The sequence below is a fragment of the Mesocricetus auratus genome, unplaced genomic scaffold, assembly GCF_017639785.1.
Source record: "Mesocricetus auratus isolate SY011 unplaced genomic scaffold, BCM_Maur_2.0 Super-Scaffold_100013, whole genome shotgun sequence".
NCBI lineage: Eukaryota > Metazoa > Chordata > Mammalia > Rodentia > Cricetidae > Mesocricetus > Mesocricetus auratus.
In genome coordinates this window covers 19,013,519-19,033,180 of record NW_024429196.1, presented here as the reverse complement: position 1 = coordinate 19,033,180, position 19,662 = coordinate 19,013,519, and the positions used below count along the sequence as shown (strand labels likewise).

The following is a 19,662-nucleotide window of genomic DNA, read 5'->3' as shown; positions in this document are numbered from 1 at the left end:
CAACATCCTGCCTCCATGTATGTCTACATATCAGAAGAGGGTACCAGATCTCATTATGGATGGTTGTGAGCCACCATGTGGTTGCTGGAAATTGAACTCAGGACCTCTGGAAGAGCAGTCAGTGCTCTTAACCTCTGAGCCATCTCTCCAGCCCCGCTATCTGCATTTTCAATGATCTTTACAGAAGTCAGAAAATACCACTGCTTGATTGATTTTTATTGTTGCTAAATTTGTTCAACGTAAATATCTATGTCTTAACTCGAGGTTGCAAGTTGTTCTTTTATTTAATTGTATGATGTTATAATGCTCTTCACTTTATGAAATGTTGATTATATGAGTATGAGGTGGGTATATATTATTGTTATTACCAATCAAGTTAGTACAAGGAGAACACCATATTCTGGTTTTAGTTGTAAGTACATCCACAGGGGATTGGTTCCAGAATTCCTTAGGATATGAAAGCCTACACATGCTCACGTCCCTTTGTGAAAAATTGTATAGAATTTGCATACATTTTATGTATAGCTTATTACTTAAAATCATTAAATCACTCATAATAGTCGGGCGTTGGTGGCACATGCCTTTAATCCCAGCACTCAGGAGGCAGAGGCAGGTGGATCTCTGTGAGTTCGAGGCCAGCCTGGTCTACAAAGCGAGTTCTGGGACAGCCTCCAAGACAATACAGAGAAACCCTGTCTCGAAAAACCAAAAAAAAAATCACTCATAATATGTGATACAATGTAAAATAACTGAAATATATTTATAAATAGTATATTATTTAGAAATGAAATACTTATATATTATTTATTATTATTACTTTTGTAATATAATACAATCTAATTAATAATAGTGAATTTATTATAATAAATATTTCTAAATACTATAGTATTTAGAATATAATATAGTAAGGAGAAATTTAGTTATTTTTTTCTGAGTATTTTCATTCTGCATTTGGTGGCTATATACACCAAGACTATGATATATATGCATTTATAATTCCTATTTTCTTTATTTGGAACTCAGAAACATCCTACTTCTACAAATCACTGAGCTACTTCACAAATTGCTATCTTTTGGGAAAGGAATATGCTAGGTGATAATTACTTACACGCAGTCATAAAGGTAGCCAGGGACTGAGTGAATGGGATGAGTGAGCTAACTAAAGGCTAGCTCACAATGCCCTTCAGAAAACTGATAACAATCCTGGTCACACTGTAGGTGGGTTTCTCTGTGTCGTAGCAGTCAGATCTGTCCTACCAGCTGGCTCCCAAATAACCACACTGAGACGACTTACTATTAATTGTAAATGCTCAGCAGATAACTTAGGCTTGTTTTTTAGCCAGCTCTTATAACTTAAATTAACCCATTTCTATTAATCTCTGTACTTCCAAGAGGCTTGTTTACCTCATCTATATACGACCCATCCTGCTCAGTCTGCATCTTATATGTCTCCCTCTTTTTCCCCCCAGCATTCTCTTTGCCCTGGAAATCCTGCCTAGCTACTGGTCATTTAGCTTTTTCATTAAACCAATCATAGTGACATATATTCACACAGTGTAAAGGAATATTCCAAACACCGCATACACTCTGTGATGTGTTGAATTTCAGGTAGATTTCTCTATTCGGATAAAACAGAATTAAAGGTTTAATTGCAGTAGTGCATGGAGACACATTGACATGGGGACATACCTTGCATGTGTCCCATGCAGAAAGCATATTGATACCTTCTGAAGCATTACGACACACAGAGAACACCTGCAAAGAAACCAGCTAAAGGCAGAATGTGTGAAAATGAGGCCAGGTGCTAACAGAGCATTGGCATCCATTTCATCCTGAGCAGAAACTATTCACGTTTGCCTTTGTTTTCTGTTGTTCACATTGTCTTTGCTACTGATCACACTGTGTAGTGGGGTATTCACATACCCTACAGTACACTGACATTTGTACGATTTCAGTTGTCATGCATTCCGCAGGCTCACCTCCTAGGTTTATTATTTGATGTTTAAGTCATTGAAAGTTACTTACTTCTTTTGTTTTTTATTTCTTCCCTTTATTGAAAATAGGTTTTTTTCTCTCATAATACATCTTGTTAATGGTTTTCCTCTTGTCTTCCCAGATCATCCCTATATCCCCTCCCATCCATATCTACCCCCTGCTTCTGTCTCTCATTAGAAAACAAACAGGCTTCCTCTGGGATACTAATAAAATATAATAAGATAAAACAGAAATGAACAAAACAAACAGAAGGAAAAGAGGCCAAGGGAAAGCACAGGAAACTGAGACCCACTCATTTGCACACCCAGGAATCCCTTAAAAACACTAAACTGAAAGCAATAATATATATGCAAAATATTGTTGGGTAAAAAGAGAGAAGAAAATAAAAATAAAAAGATAAAATTATATAAGAGGTGACATTACAATACAAGCAACCCCCAAACTGCTATTGAGTTCATTTTAAGTTGGTTATTTTTTGCTGGGCATGCAGCCTTCCCTTAAAAGTAGTTTATTTTCCCAGTGAGACATCCTTGGAGGAAACTAAGTTTTTATTTGCAAGTAGTTATCAATTGGAGATGCTTCTGTGTTGGGCCATGTGTCCACTTCTCCTTTCAGTTCTAGGATCCCAAATGGTGCAGACCCAAGTGGACCCTGTGCATGTTGCTGCAGTCTCTGTGAATTCCTATGTGCATCAACCATGATAATTTAGAGGGCTTTGTTTTCTAGGTGTCCTCTATACCCTCTAGGTCTTACACTCTTCTAGAGGGTTTCCGGAACCTTGAGGGGTGGGATTTGATGGAGACATCCTATTTAGAGCTGAGTGTTCCTCCAAGTTCCCTCACTGTATAAGGTCTGGCTGTGGATCCCTGTATTTGTTCCTGTGTGCTGCAGGAGGAAGATTCTCTGATGATGGCTGAGTAAGGCACTGATCTATGAGGATAGCAGAATGTCAGTAGGAGTCATTTTATTGCCACTTTTTCCTTTTCTCCCTTTTTTCCCCCAGAACAGTAGGATTTGGTTTTACCCTGTCCCTGGACTATCTACTCTCAGATTCTCGGTCATCTAGAAAGTGTTGGGTATGGGTTCGAGCTCATGGAATGGGCTTTCAGTCAAATCAGATGTTGGTTGGCTACTCCCACAAGTTTTGTGCCACCGTTGTCCTAGCATATCTTGAAGGCAGGACATCATTGTAGACCAAAGTGTTTGGGGCTAGCTTGGTGTTTATATTTCTCTTTTGGTGGCATTCAGAGTATCTCCCTGTACCCAAGATGCTAGAACACAGGGGTGAAGACTCTGCATAGACACCAGCTGTCTTCTCCATGTTCAGTGATTTATATAGATGCTATCTTCAGCAATTGGGGACATGCTGTTTATTTGTGGAGAGCAACCTATAGTCCTGGCAACAGCCTGGATTGTTGGAGGATTCCCATGGAACCCCTTAGGCCAACAACTCAATTGTATAGCCCAATTCTTGTACAGGAAGTTTCATTTAGTGACAGAAGATGCCCAGTTGGGGCTCTGTCTCCCCCATTATTTGGCAGTTTCATTTAGATCACCTTGATATATGTGTATGTTTTAGGAAACTTCTAGTGTATTAGGTTTCCATACTACCCCTCAAATGGCCCTTAATATTAGCTGTGTCTCCATATATTCCCTCCTTTATTACCCCTTTACCCCCTAACTTGATCCAGTCCACACATCCATCCATAATTATTTATTCTATTTTCCTTTTCTAGAGAGATCTATCTGCCTCCCCTTCCCCAACCAGTCCCTTACTCCATGCCTATCTCTGTGCTTCTACACACTATATCTTGGTTATCTTTTAGTTGACAGCTAATATCTACATTTAGTGAATATATTCTGTATTTGTCTAGGTTACCTCACTTAGGATGATTTTTTTCTAGTTCCATCCATTTACCAGTCAATTTCATGTTTTTTCTTAAGTGACTGAATGGTAATCCCTTGCATAAATGGTGTAAATATACCTCATTTTCTTTATCCATTCTTCTGTTGAGGAACATATAGTTTGTTTCCACTTTCTGGCTATTATGAATAGAGCAGCAATGCACACGGTTGAGCAAGTATCTCTGTGATAGGATGAAATGTCCTTTGGGTTTATGCTTGAGAGTGGTTGTGTTAGTCAGGGTTCTCCATAATAACAGAACTTAGGGAATAAATCTCTCCCTGTAGAGAGAGGATTTATTAGAATGACTTACAGGCTGCTATCCAGCTAATTCAACAATGGCTGGCTGCAACCAGAAAGGTCAAGAATCCAGTAGTTTCTCAATCCACAAGGCTGGATGTCTCAGCTGGTTTTCACTATACAGTGGAATTACAAAGAAGTAGGATCTAATGCCAGTGAAGGAATGGAATTGCTAGCAAGATGAGAGCAAGCAACCAAAGAGCAAATCTTTCTTCCTCCATGTCCTTACATAGGCTTACAGTAGATCTTCCCTTCTTAAGATCCAGATTAAATTTGTGGAATACTGTGATTATGGATAAGGCTTTCTATAAACCCACAGATGGTGGTTTTAGCAGAAGCATTACGCAAAGGAAAGGCAAGTCCATAACCAGAATAAGCATCTATTCCAGTAAGGACAAAATGTTATCCTTTCCATGGAGGAAGTGGTTCAATATAGTCAACTCGCTACCATGTCACTGGTTTGTCTGGGAATAATGCTATATCTGGGGCTCAATGTTGGTTTCTGCTGTTGTCAGATCTGGCACTCAGCAGTAGCTGTATTCAGGTCAGCCTTAGTGAGTAGAAGATCATGTTGTTGAGTCCACACATAACTTCCATCTTTGCCACCATGGCCAACTTTGTTCATGGACCCATTGGGTAATGACAGAAGTGACTGGTAAAAGGGACTGACTGTCCACAGAATATCCTATCTACTTGATTATTGAACTCCTCCTCAGATGAAGTCATCTTTGGATGAGCATTTATGTGGGACACAAGTGTGTTCACATCCTTCACCCATTTGGAGAGATCTAACCACATACTTCTTCCCCAGTTATCTTTCTTATCAAATTTCCAGTCATGTTCCTTCCAAGTCCCTGACCATCCAGCCGATCCATTGGCTACAGCTCATGATTCAGTGAACAACTGCATACCCAGCCATTTCTACTTCCAAGCAAATGGAAGTTCTACCCACTGTGAAGATTTCCCTTTACTGTTGTCTTTTGGTGTTGTCTCCAAAAAAGGGTTGTTATGATGCTGCTGTCCATTTCTGGGTGGTGCTTGCTTAATCAGGCCCTAGTCTTTTTCTCAGTCAGCAGATCATAGGGAACACCCCATAACACTAGGTACTTACCTGATAGCAGACAGCACTGTAATGGTATTAGAAACCATATATATTTGGGCAACTTCATGTAACTTATGCTTTTAGGACCTGCTTGGGCCTAGTCATGAATACACCACTTACTTTTAAAAAGAAGTTGCTGCTGTGAACATCCTACCTTATGATGTCATGGGTCAGATAACACCAAACTCATGATGGGTAGCTCAGGTCGCATGATATCTTGGTGGCCCATTTAGTTTCCACTAAGGCCCAATAGTAGGTCAAGAGCTTTCAAAGGCAGAATAGTTTGTAGATAATGGTAGAGCCTTGCTCTAAAATACCAAAGCTGGATTGGGGTAGAACAATTCCAACCTTCCTGAGCTACCAACTCTTTGATTTCCATAGTGGCTGTACAGGTTTACAGTCCCACCAGCAATGGATGAGTGTTCACTTTACTCCACATCTTTGCCAGCTGTGGAGCCATCACTGATTTTATTGATCTTAGCTATTCTGACAGGTGCAAGATGAAATCTTGGAACAGTTTTGATTTGTATTTCCCTGATGGCCATTTGAGTTTCTTCTATTGAGAATTCTTTGTTTAGATCTGTATCCCATTTTTAAATTGGGTTATTTGTTTTCTTGATATCTAGTATTTTGAGTTCTTTATATATTTTAGATATTAACCCTCTGTCAAATGTGTAGTTGGTAAAAATCATTTTCCATTCTGTAGGCTGTCACTTCAAATGACTCTGTCCTTTCCTGTGCAGAAACTTTTCATTTCAGGTAAACTAATTGTTGATCTTAGTGCATATGTTACCAGGGTTCTGTTCAGAAAGCCCTTTTCTTTAAAATGTGTTCAAGATTATTTCCCACTTTCTCTTCTTTCATGTTCAGTGTATCCAGCCTTATGTTGAGGTTTGATTGGTTTGGAGTTGAGTTTTGTGCAGGGTGCTAAGTGTGGATCTGTTTGTGTTCTTCTACATGCAGTCTTCCGGTTTGGTCTTTTTTCAACTGTGTGTTTCTGGTGTCTTTATCAAAAATCAGGTGTCAATGGTATGTGAATTTATGTCTGAGTCTTCAATTTGATTTTGTTGACATTTTTGCCAATATTGTGCTGTTCTTAGTACTATTGCTTTCTAGTACTACTTGAAATCTGGGATGGTGATACCTTCCATAGTTCTTTTATTATTCAGGATTGTTTTAGCTTGTGTGTGTGTTTCTATATGACACTGAAAATTGTCCTTTTAAGATCTATGAAGAATTGTGGTGTAATTTTGAATCTGCTTTGAATCTGCAGATTGTTTTTGGTAGGAAGGCCATTTTTACTGTGTTAATCCTACTGATCCAGAATGGGAAATCTTTCCATCTCCTCCTATTTTTTTCCATTTCTTAGAGTTTTTATTATACAAATCTTTCATTTGCCTGATTAGAGTTACCTTAATATATCTTGTATTATTTGAGGCTACTGTGGAAAGTGTTATTTCCATGAATTCTTTCTCAGTCTATTTGTCATTTGTATTTAGAAGGGCTACTGAGTTTTTAATATAATTTTTAAAATTTAAATTAGAAACAAGCTTGCTTCACATGTTAATCCCAGATCCTTCTCCCTCCCATCCACCCTTGCCCCCCCCACCAGTCCCCCAGCTCCCCACCCAATCCCCACACCATTCCCCAGGGCGGGTAAGGCCCTCCATGGGGGATCTCCAGAGTCTGTCATTTCATCCAGGGCAGGGCCTAGTTCCTCCCCAATGTGTCCAGGCTGAGAGAGCATCCTTCCATGTGGAATGGGCTCCCATGTGTTACCATATGCCATGGTAAACATTGATCTACTACCTAAGACCCCAGAGATTGCCAAGGCCTAGGAGGGCTATTGATTTTTGTGAGTTAATTTTGTGTCAAGCTACTTCGCTGAAAGTGTTTATTGCTGTAGGAATTTTCCAGTTGAATTTTTAGGGTCACTTATATATACTATCATATCATCTTCAAATAAAGATACTTTGACTTCTTCATTTTCAATTTGTATCCCATTGATCTTCCTTAGTTTTCTTGTTTTTTTCTTATTGCTCTAGCTAACACCTTAATTACTATTTTAAATAGGTATGGGGAGAGAGTGGACAGCCTTCTATTGTGCCTGGTTTTAGTGGAATTGTTTTTAATTTCTGTGCATTTAACTTGATGTTAGCTATGTGTTTGCTGTAAACTCCCTTTATAATTTTAGGTATGTCCCTTGGATCTCTAATCTTTTATCATGAATGGGTGGGATTTTGCCAGAGGCCTTTCCTCTATTTAATGAAATTACTATGTGTTTTTTTCTTTCAGTTTGTTTATATAGTGCATTACATTGTTGATTTACATATGTTGAATCACCTGTTCATTTCTGGGATGAAGCTTAGTTGATTATGGTGGATGATCCTTTTGGGGTGTTCTTGGATTCAATTTGCAAGTATTATATTGAGAATATTCACATTTATGTTCATAAGAGAAATTGGTCTGTAATTCTGTCTCTGTTAGGTCTTTAAGTAGTTTGGTTACCAGGGTAATTGTGTCCTTATAAAATGAGGTTTTATGCCAAAACACTGGCAATATTCCTTGTTTCTATTTTGTAGGATAATCTAATGAGTATTGGCATTAACTCTTTGAATGTCTGGGACAATTCTGTACTGAAGCCATCTGGCCTTAGTTTTTTTGGGGGGGTGGAGTAAGTAGGAGTTCTTTGATTACTGCTTCTATATCACTAAAGGTTATCGGTCTATTTAAATTGCTTATCTGATCTTGATTCAACTTTGGTAAGTCACAAGTACTGAGAAAATTTCCTTTTAGATTTTTCCAGTGTTTTGGAGTAGAGGTTTTTAAAGTCTGCCCTTGTGATTCTCTGCATTTCTTTGGTGTCTGTTATTATGTCACCTTTTCTATTTCTAATTTTGCTAATTTGTGTATTATATCCCTTCCTTTTTATTAATTTGGATAAGGTTTTGTCAACCTTATTAATTTCTTCAAACAACCTGATGAAAGGCCTTGCTGGTCAGAGGTTGAAGTCAATCATGTCCTGGCAGCTTTCCCCAAAGCTCAGCAACATGAGGACTCCCTCCTCATTATCAAGGTTTCCTGCTGTCTACCTGACCTTATCTGAAACCTGTCTCTAAGCCTGGATGCCTGATTTATCTTCAGCATGACCCTTGGCACAGTTTCCTGCTAGAAGCCTTTCCCTGCTGCATGTATGGTAACTAAGACTTGTAATAGGGGCGTTGCTATAGGACCCTCCTGGCACATGGGCACATAAGAAGGCTTATAAGAGAAGCATGACACTTAACACAAATTAGAGTTTATTCCCAGGCTCCCCAATCCTAAATATTTTCTATATACTGGAATAAATCTGAGCTGATTCACCAAAGTCATCTCTCAGAGGGCTTTCTCTGGTACTCGCAACCTTCTGAACCCTGTTCCCTGCTCCTACTTCCTCATCCCTCATGGACTAATGCACCAATGATCTCAGTGAAGAAGCAGAACCACAGAACCAACTGTTCATTTCATTGGTTATTTTTATTTTGCTCTCTTTGTTTTTTAATTGTTTTTATTAATTTACTTTTTACATTCCATGTTCTCTTTGTTTTTATATCACTGATTTCTTCCCTGAATTTGATTATTTCTTGCCATCTACTCCTTTTGGGTGTGATTTCTTTTTTGTTCTAAAACTTTCAGGTAGTCTTTTAAATTACTAGTATGAGGTCTCTGATAGTATCAGGTCTCCATGGTTTTCTTGTGTGAGCACTTAGTGCTATGAACTTGCCTTTTAGAACTATCTTCACTGTGTACCAAAGTACTAGAAAGTTTTTGACTTCTTTCTGGACCAACTTTTTGTTTAGTAGAGAGTTGTTCAATTTTCATGAGTTTCTTAGCTTTCTGTTGTTTCTGTTGTTGTTATGCAGATTTAAGCCATGGTGCTCTGATAGGATGCAGGGTGTTATTTCAATTTTCTTGTATCTGTTGAGACTTGCTTTGTGCCCGATTATGTGGCCAGTTTTGGAGAAAGTTCCACGAGATGCTGAGAAGAAGGTATATTCTTTTGTGTTTGAGTGAATGTGTCTGGTTTTGTGTTTGGTTTTGAGATAGCCAGTTAGTTCCAACATTTCTCTGTTTAGTTTTTGTCTGGATGACCTGTCTATTGGCAAGAGTGAGTATTGGAGTCTCCCACTATCAGTGTGTGAAGGTCAATATGTGATTTAAGCTGTTGTTGTGTTTCTTTTATGACTTTGGGTGCCCTTCTGTTTGGTGTATAGATGTTAAGAACTGTAATGTCCTCTTGGTGGATTTCCCTTCTTGAGTATATAATATTATTTTCTATCTCTTCTGATGAGTGTTGATGTGAAGTGTATTTTTCAGATATTAAAATGGCTGTACCAGCTTGCTTTTTAGGTTCATTTGCTTGGAATGGTTGTTTCTATCATTTACCCTGTGGCGATGTCTATTCTTAATGTTAAGGTGTATTTCCTGGTTGCAGCAGAAAAATGGATTCTGTTTAGCCTTCATTCTGATTGTGTGTGTGTGTGTGTGTGTGTGTGTGTGTGTGTGTGTGTGTGTTTTAAGTTGGGGAATTGTGATCACTGATGTTGAGAAAGATTGGCAAGAATTGGTATTTTTTGATGACTGCTGTTTTGATGTCGTGGTGTGTATGTTTTTTTTGTTTTGATTTGCTTGTCTGGGATTACATATTTCTTGTGCTTTTTTGGATTTGGGTAACCTCTTTAGTTCAGAGTTTTCCTTCTAGCACCTTTTGTTGGACTAGATTTGTAGATATATGTTGCTTAAATTTGGTTTTATCATGGAATTTTTTTTCACTTACTGTGATTGAAAATTTTGCTAGGTATAATAGTCTGGGCTGGCGTCTGTGGTCTCCTAGAGTTTGCAGCACATCTATCTGTATAGGCTCTTCTGGCTTTTAGATTCTCCACTGAGAAGTCAGGCATTAGTGTACTAGGTCGGCCTTTATATGTTATTTTGTCTTTTTCCTTTGCAGCTTTTAATATTCTTTCTTCTGTATGTTTAGTGTTTTGTTTACTTTGTGCTGAGGGAATTTGCTCCCCTCATGCCCCCATTTGTTTGGTGTTTTGTATGCTTCTTATACCTTGACATCCATCTTTTCTTTAGGTTAGGGAAATTTTCTGGGCCTTTGGCCTCGGTTGCTTCTCCTTCCTCTACTCCTATTAGTCTTAAATTTGGTCTTTGCATCATGTCCCAGATTTCCTGGATGTTTTGTGCCAGGATTATTTTAGATTTAACTTTTTTTAAATCAAGGTATCCATTTTTTCTGTCATGTCTTCAATGACTGAGATTCTCTCATCCAATCTCTTGCACTCTGTTGGTGATACTTGTCTCTGAGGCTCCTGCTTGAGTTTCTCAATTTCCATTGCCAGATTTTCCTTGGTTTAGGTTTTCTTGGTTGACTCTCTTTCCACTTTCAGATCTTGAATTGTTTTCTTTTTTATCTCCTTTCTCTGTCTTTGCTTTCACAGATTTCTTTAAGGTATTTATTCATTTTCTCTTTAAGGGCCTCTATCATAGCCACAAAAGCTATGTTAAAGTCTTTGTCTTGAGGTTTAGTTATATTGCAGTTTTCAGGGCCTACTGCATGTGGTAGGATTGGTGGATTCTAGCAGGGATATGCTATCCTAATTGTTATTTGTTGCCGTTTTACACTGGCATGTAGACATATGGGTTTGGAAGATTGTAATTCTAGGTGCTGATACTTGGTCTGGTCTTTGTTGGGTGAGTGTTTTGTTCCTTGGTTTCTGTTGCCCTCTATGGTTCTTAGGTGACCGTGTGTTACCTGGTAAGAAATTCTTCTGGGATATGATAGGTGAGGCTACTGTGGGATCCTGGCAAAGTGCATATTAGGAGGTAACACTTAGGGATGGGTATGGGCTAGGACAGGTTGCTGGGGAGAGGGTCCACAGGAGACAGAAAAGCAGGGAATTCTACCAGGATCTGCTTAGTCCCCTGAATGGGGGTAGAGAGTGAGTAGAGGCCGAAACCAGTTAATGAGTTGAAGATGAGGCTGGGAGATTGGATGTGGATGAGAGAAGGGAAAGTAGACATCTGAAGCTTGACTGCCTGCCTCTCTGGTAGGTTTGACTGGTGGGTTCCCCAGGGAAATCCTGATGGAATGGGGGCTAGAATCGCTGCATGAATGGGGAGGAAGGTTTGGAGGAGAAGATCTAAGTTATCGGCTGAAATGAGGACAGAAAGGGGAGGGGACAGCAGATGGTTTGCTATAGATTTGGGGGTGAAATTGTGAGACCATGGCATTGGGTTTGGAGGGGAAAATGGAGCGGCGAGGAGCTGCAGTTAGGTTACCTGCTTCCCTGGCTGGACTAAGGACTGGGATAAAGCGGTAACTAGGGTGAAGAAAGGTTGGAGGAGAAGATCTGTGTGTTCTGCTGGAGACTGGGGCAAGGAGGGAGGTGAGGATGTAGCAGGAGGTCTGTTACAGACCCGGGGGTGTTAAAGGGGGATTGGGTTTGGAGGAGAGGAGGGAGAATGAAGATCTGCAGTTAGCCTACCTGCTTCACTGGCTGGAGTAGCCCGTTGGAGTGGGGGACTAGGATAAAGTAATGAGCAGGGGAGGGAAATTTGGAGAGGAAGATGTGTGATTCACTGGAAATGGGGACAGAAAGGAAGTGAGGCCACAGCAAGTGTTCTGTTACAAAGCTGGGAATAAGACTGGGGTGGGGGGAGTGGATTTGGTGGAGTGAAGGGGAGGCGAAGTTCTGCTGTTAGCCTGTCTGCTTTCCTGGCCTGAATCTTCTTTCATTTTTTTTAAGGTTCTTGGTTTACATAAGCAGGAAGCCCCAGAGCTTGGACATTTCCATGAAAGCCAAGGTCCTATTTGGAAGCTGTTGGGATTGCTTGGAGGCATCCATGGGTTTTTCTTGATAGAAAAATGTTTTATTCTTCTTGTATCACCAAATACTGAGGTATATGTCTCCTTTACCCTTTGCTGTGAGGTTTTATTATATTCATCTTGATTTCAGAAATACTCATTTAAACATAAAAGTAAGCTGTATGCTGTAGCATATGCCTTTCATCCCAGGTGCTTGAGAGGCTGACAAGAGGATCACAGTGTCAAAGACAACCTGGGCTACAGAGCAATACTCTTTCTCAAAATACAGATAAATAAATAAAAGGGGGAACCAGGGATATGGTTCAACTTGGAGTGTCTGTCTAGTGTCAAGCTCTGAGAGTTTGAGCCTCAGTTCTACGTAGACTGGGTGTGATGGTACATAATTATCACCTCAGCACTTGGAGAACTGGGGAAGGAAAATCACTTCAAGGTCATCCTCAGCTACATAGAGAGTTCAAGGCCAGCCTGGGCTATCTTAACTAACTAAATGAATTTGCTTTCTGATTAATTTAAAAATTAAAAAAAAGAGCTAGAGATCAGTTTGGTGGTAGAGTGCTTGCCTTGTATGCTCAAGACCCAGGCTTTGGCTCCCAGCACTGGGTAAAAAGTAGCGGCATTTTCATGAATTCACCCGTGTCAGAGAAGGCATGGCAATTTAAACAATACACTGTTCATTCTGAGTATGTTCTTCTTAACTATAGTTATTAATGTTTTTTAAAAGCCAGGTACTGGGCGGTTAATATCCTTGCCGAAATCTTCTGTGTTACCTTCATGATTGGTTTAAAAAGTCAATTATTTCAGGTTTGTAGAATGCATGGTCCGAAAGTCCAAAAAGCAACCCTCTGACCTCCATACAAGGGCTTTGACTCATGCACACATGAGAAACATTGAGCAATAATAATAACAACACAATTTTAAGGTCCATGTTATTGCACACAATAAAAGAAATACACATGTTCAAATGTTCAGAAATGTTTAATTGAATAATGTACTTGGGGAGATATTATATTAGTAGTTGCAAGATGAAATATAATTTGATAATCATTTTTGTACCTATATCAGAAGAAATTAAAGATCAAATTTTGTACAATTGTAAGTTTTAGTAAATAAAATAATAATATTAAACTACTTCATTTTCAACGTCTTTCAGTCACTGCTAGACTTTCTGAAGTCACATTGTTAATATATTCTGGGTATGTGCAATGTTTTTCCAAGATGAGGCATTTTAGTAAACATTTATCACAATGAAATTTTCCAGGAAGTATTTTCTTGTGTCCTCTCCAAAACGTTGATAAGCAAAATGAATAGAGCATGGAACTGAAAAAGTCTACGTATGTGTGCTTCTGGCCTCTCACTAATTTTGCGCTGTTCCCATCCTGCAGGGCCAGCCGTTGGCTAATGGACATGTAGGACATGCCCACCACCTTTCACTCAACCCTGAATTAAACGACCAGTCAGGTGGAGGCAAGTCTATTTCAACGATCCAGCTGGTAGGTCATGGGTCTGAAGAATTCTGCAGTCTCAGCTGCTTTTCTTTACTCTTCCATGCTCAGAGGACACTCAGTGGGGGAAATGAGCAGGACCCACTCTGACTTGCCTGTTCTTGACCATGAGAAACACTGTTTGGAAAACGTTGCCAAACACCTGAAAGCCATTTTCCTTTCCTTTCCTTTCCTTTCCTTTCCTTTCCTTTCCTTTCCTTTCCTTTCCTTTCCTTTCCTTTCCTTTCCTCTCTTCTCCTCTCCCCTCCCCTCCCCTCCTCCCCTCCCTTCCTCTCCTCTCCTCCCCTCCCCTCCTCCCCTCCTCTCCTCCCCTCTCCTTCCCTCCCCTCCCCTCCTGCCCTCCCCTCCTCTCCTCTCCTCTTCTCTCCTCTCCTCTATTTCCTTCCCTTTCCTTTCCCCCACCCCCTTTCCTCTCAAGCCCTCCCCCTCCTCTCCCCCTCCTCTTTCACTCCCAACCTCCATTCCTTCCTTCCTTTCTTTTTTTGCACAAAACACATGATCCACAGATTTAAGTCCCCACTGTCTGCATTGTGAAACACCCATTGATCAGATTGACATAATAATTTTCATCATTTGAATTATTTGTTTTCACAAGCCACTTGACCTTTGGGTTTTCGATTTCGTAAAATCCTAAATCATTTCCTAGTTAATGCTGGGCGAGGGATTTGTTAATCTGTCTAGGATAAGAATGTTAATTGTAAAATCCAGGAGAGAACCAATTTTGTCTAGTGATGTGTGCCATTGCAAGCACCTTTGATGAAAATGGATTTCTCACAACAAAATTTTCCATAGTAGGTTTTAAAGTAAAATTCCAATCAGGTCAAAAATATTCTCATTCTAGTTCTTAGACAAAAGCATATAGGGATAGAACAAATAGAAAACATCATACAACTGTAAACTTGTAAGCATGACTTTTGTATGGGGATTGAAGTTCAAGGAGAAGCCTGAAGAGAAGCGATGCTAGACACACATATAATATACACCCAGCACAAGAAATGTATCAGGAGATTGCAGATCTAATGTTAACTCAGAGGTGGGGACATACAAGAGTTCCCTTAAAATTATTTTAATTCCCTCTGCATATATGAGACAGTTGTGTAGCTTGGTCTATTTGTGGGACTCCTGGTAATTGCAGCAGGGGCTGTCCCTGTTGCATTGGCTGGCTCTTGGAAATCTATTCCTCATGCTGAATTGCCTTGCACAGACTGAATACAGGGGAGGTGCTTGGTCCTATGGCAGTTTGATAGGTCATACTTTGTTGATGCACCAGGGAGGGGGTGCCCCTTTCTGAGCAAATAAGAGTGGCCTGGGGGTCAGAGGGGAGGAGCTGGGAGGAAGTGAGAGGAGAGTAGAAACAGGAGGCTGGTTTGGGATGTAAAATAAATTAATTAATTAAAAATAATAAAGTGGTTATAAAGCTGGTCATGGTGATAAACACCTTTAATGCCAGCACTGGAGAGGTAGAAGCAGGTGGACCTCCTTGATTTCAGGGTCAGCCTGGTCTGCATAATGATTTTCTGGATAGCCTACATTGTGAGACCCTGTCTCAGAAAAGCATAATAAAGATGATGGTGATAATTAGTGAAATGGAAATTATTTTAGTACTTTAGTATACTTATTGTTCAGGTACATTAAAATGTGGTGTGAAAGAGAATAACCTAAGGTTAAGATTAGTTTGAAAAGTCTTATTCCTGTTGGCTCTATTATTTGTGTTGAAATGAGGGGTATGGAGCTCCACCATCCGTGAAAGTAAGTCTCTGAAAATGACTTAATGAGTTTCAAAATGTCAGGACACTTCTCACCCTAACATATCAGATTGTTGGATGGGTTTGATTTTTCCCTCCTCTTCATTTTGGAAAGTGTAGGTAGAATAAGGAAACGTTATTATTTTTTCTCATATATAAGAGGTCTTGGAGGCTTGCCTGTAAATTCCATTGTACCGTGAAATGATATATAGGTTTCAGGTAAAGTGTATAAAATAAATATTTGAATTTATATCTTTTAGTAGAGCCATAAAGCTTGTGATTACAAGTACATGTCTGTATAAGGTATAATTAGCATATTGGCTCTTTTTTTCTTTACTCACTTATTTCAGGCAAAGAGATGTGCTATGTCCTACAGCCATTTCCTCTTTTGTCAGCCCCCCATCTCCACAAATAGCCCGTCTTTTGAATAGCTGCTATTACTTTAACCCGTGAGCTTTAGTTTTACCTTTATGTGACAATGACAATGATACCTGAAAGTTTTCTAATACATTAAATTATTGTCAGTTTTCACAACTTTGGCTAATAGAATTATATGCACATACTTTTAAAAAGACATATTTATTAATGGATAAAATGTATCCTTGGTGGTATTCCACTTAGGCAGCTAAGGAGAAGTTATAATCCATACTGGGGTGGGACATTTTGGTGAGGTGACCTTGTTCTACTTTGTATGTTGTATATGTAAGGTGGAAGTTCTAATATGTATCTAGAGTAGAAAAATGTCAATATAACTCTTAGTTTCAGGTTGCAAACTAATGTGACAGTTACTTACTTTTCATTAATTATATTTTAATTTAACACAGAAAGGCCCAGAAGATTCACAGACTGCTGAGCTCCCCATTGGTGATGTGGCAACCTCCAACAGAAAATGTGAGTCCCAATTTTGCACAGTTAAAATTTAAATATTAAAAAGTGACATGGAAAAAGCTTATATCTGTTTTTAAACAAATATGTCAAAACCAACAAGACTGAATAGCGCATCTCTATTTCAAGATGGAAAGGTTCACAATAAGATCTTCAGTAAGTACTCATTCTTGTATGCCTCCTAAGAATACCACATATCAATATTGACTTTATTCCATTCTTTATAATTGATTTCTTCAATTATCTAATGCCACTTTCTGAAATCTTCAATCAGTGTACATGTGCATATATTTTCTAGGGCTCTTTTAAAATCAAGCGTCTAATGTATTCCAGGACTTTAATTTACTATTACTTATTGAGGTAGAATTACATTTTTATTTTCTCTCATGATCTGTCTCATTTGTGACACTGTCACTGAATTGGCACCATGTATATGGCCCTGAATTTGATCACCTGCATGGACAAAATAGTCTGAAAATGTACTATGCTTTAGGCTTTGAGTATGTACTGGAGAATAGAATAACCACATGTTCATTGTCTGTAATTTGCCAGGTAGCTTGGAATGTAAATATGAATAAATTACTAATGTAAGTACTGATTACTACTATAGATGTTATCATGACATTACTTGATCTGTTTTGGCTATACTAAGTTTTGTAATTCACTAATTTGTTTTAAAATATGTAATTTCATATTCTGTACCATTATGCTTCCAGGATGTTGTTTAATTCTTTTGTACATTTTGTATGTATGTTAATATCTGTTTGCATGTATGTCTGTGCTCCTCAGGAGTATGGTGCCCTTGGTTGTCAGAGGAGGGTGTCAGATCCCTAGAACTGCAGTTAAAGATGGTTGTAAGCCACTATTTAGGTACTGGAATCAAACTTGGGTCCTCTGGAAGAGTAGCTAATGTTCTTAACTGCTGAGCCATTTCTACAGCTCAAGGATGTTATTTAATTTTTGTATGATTTTTAGTTCCAGTAGGAATTTGGAATATTTTGGTGCATAGCGAGTCTATGTCAGGTGTTGTTGTTTGTTACTTTTGAAATAAAGGAAAGAGGTGTGGGGGGGGGGAAGGATGTGCCAAGGCAAATTAGGAGTAGAACGTGGAAACCACGCCAGGGAGCAACAGCCATTTCATGCAGATAATCTTCCCACTGCAGGTATCAAGTTTGGCATGCAGAATGAACAGTGAGAAAATCCAAATTAGCACAGTCAGCTGCCGTTTGCCAGGAAAACACTGAGTTAGCTTCTGCTATGTGATTACTTCTTTCAGAAATATTGCCTCGTCGGTAGGACTCAACTTGTATTTCAAAAGACAGGATGTGAAAATCCTCTCCACAGTCTGATTTAAATAAACAAAATCCAAATCAGATTAGTTCTAGCCCATGCTTTATGGTGGAAAATATCAGATAGTTCAGACATGCATGACTCTGAAGGCTGCCAAGTACATGAACAAGGATGAAATATTATATTTTGGTATCAAGTATATTAAATTTCCAGCAAATTGCTTATCTTTTGATAAATGTGTAAATGATCTTCCTGAATATGCACAGATACATGGTGTGTTGTTTGTGATTTACATGCAAATGTGTGTATTTGCCTTGTGTCTGCTTACATTACCATAGTGTGACATTTAGAAACCTGAAATCAGAGATAATAAAGTAATAGGCAATGAAAACAGGCCATACAGTTTCCTAGAAAGATCTAGAGCACTGAAAATACTACATTTGAATGTATTCTATCATTATCAGAACTACATGTAGGCATAAGGAAAACATATTTTATTTGCAGGCAGGCATGCTATAATATATCACTTTAAATTAAGTTATTTTATAAAAAAGAAACTTTGTTCTTGAAAGCTGACAGGAGCATCTAAGTGATATCATAATGTCATTAGAGGCATAGAGTTTTCAGGCAATGTTGGACTGAACTTCCTGAATTCAAAAATTTGATATTTTTCTCTGTGTTTACTATCACTTTCTAAACTTTCTCCAGTTGTAACAATGGATTAAATAAGTTAGTAAACTGAAAAAGTTCTAAGTTTGTTCTATACTTTTCTTTTTCAGACTGGAGATTAAACTTAGTCCCTCATAAATACCAGGCAAGAGCTCTGCCACTGAACTATGTACACTGGCATATTAATTTAATTCTTAATATTTATAAACAAGTAAGAGCCTTATAAATAAATTTCACAGACCATCCATGTAACACAGTCAATTTAGCTGTCTCTTGATTGAAATTATGAACTTTGTTCATAATTATGACTTCAGAGGTTAGAGACCGTGATGGAAGAAAAACATGATGGTAGGGACAACAGAGAACTTGTATCTCAATCCACATGGAGTAGATAGAGGGGGCACCCAGAATGAAATAAAACTTTTGAAACCCCCAAACCTGTTTTTGGCATCACCTCTGCTAGTAGAGTCACACCTTCCAATCCTTACCAAGCAGCTTCACCAGTTGGGGATCAAGCATTCAAACATATGAACCTATGGGACAATTCTCATTCAAATCACCACAGCTTAGCTCAATAAATGGAAGAAACCAAATGTCAGCATATAGTTTATTTTATAATTGGTCAAAGCAGTTAAAAACATAGTAGCCATTTTGAGTTTATTTGGTACCACATTTCATTTTGAGTTCTAGCTTATCTTTAAAGCAGAATATAATAGGGCTATTTAATGAGGTGCAATGTAAGAATGTCACATTGAATGGGAAAGGGGCTTGCATGGGAAAGACCCCATGACATCTGTAGTGTTTTTTTTAATACTTTTTACTTCTTCATTTGGTTCTTTAGGCAAAACTATCAGCTTATTGGCAATCATGATACTGGTTGGGGATAGCCTGCACAATTTTGCAGATGGCCTTGTAATAGGGACAGCCTTCTCATCTTCACTGGAGTCTGGAGTGACCACAACAATTGCTATTTTGTGTCATGAAATTCCCCATGAAATGGGTAAGTGTTCCTGCTTCTTGAGGCTGTCCTAGTACATCCCCAGAAATAGTTTGTTTGGATTCTTCTCTAAACTTTAAAACATGGAAACATTATTTTTCAATAATTTTCCATTTTTAATTTATTTAAACCATAAGCAAAGCAAAGCAAAACAAAAACCAACCAACAAAAACAAAAAAAATACATTGTACCTTTAGATAAAGCTCAAGGGGCTCCTTATCTTCTTTCCAGGGTCAACAATCATGCCCCACAGATCCCAGCTAATTCAGTATGGAAGAGAATTATTCAGAGAAGTCTCATTCAAAGGACTTTGGCAAAGATCAGAAAATCTGCGTGCTGAATATAGTTAACATGTTAAGAGGGAAACTGTAGTGTAACCTTGTATACCAATCCTGTTTCC

The 19,662-nt window shown here is 38.7% G+C and overlaps 1 protein-coding gene across 2 annotated transcripts in view; it reads left to right on the top strand.

Moving 5' to 3' along the window:
* The window catches only part of Slc39a12 (solute carrier family 39 member 12), an 84,254-nt gene that overhangs the window by 46,702 nt on the left and 17,890 nt on the right, over positions 1–19,662 (top strand). For both annotated transcript variants that reach the window (XR_005880733.1, XM_040755458.1), the window contains exons 10-13: positions 12,095–12,247; positions 13,557–13,664; positions 16,246–16,312; positions 19,107–19,265. Coding sequence is in view for 1 of the 2 variants with exons in the window: in XM_040755458.1 (XP_040611392.1) it covers positions 12,095–12,247; positions 13,557–13,664; positions 16,246–16,312; positions 19,107–19,265 (487 nt within the window). In the remaining variant the exon portion in view is untranslated. The remainder of the gene's footprint in view (positions 1–12,094; positions 12,248–13,556; positions 13,665–16,245; positions 16,313–19,106; positions 19,266–19,662) is intronic.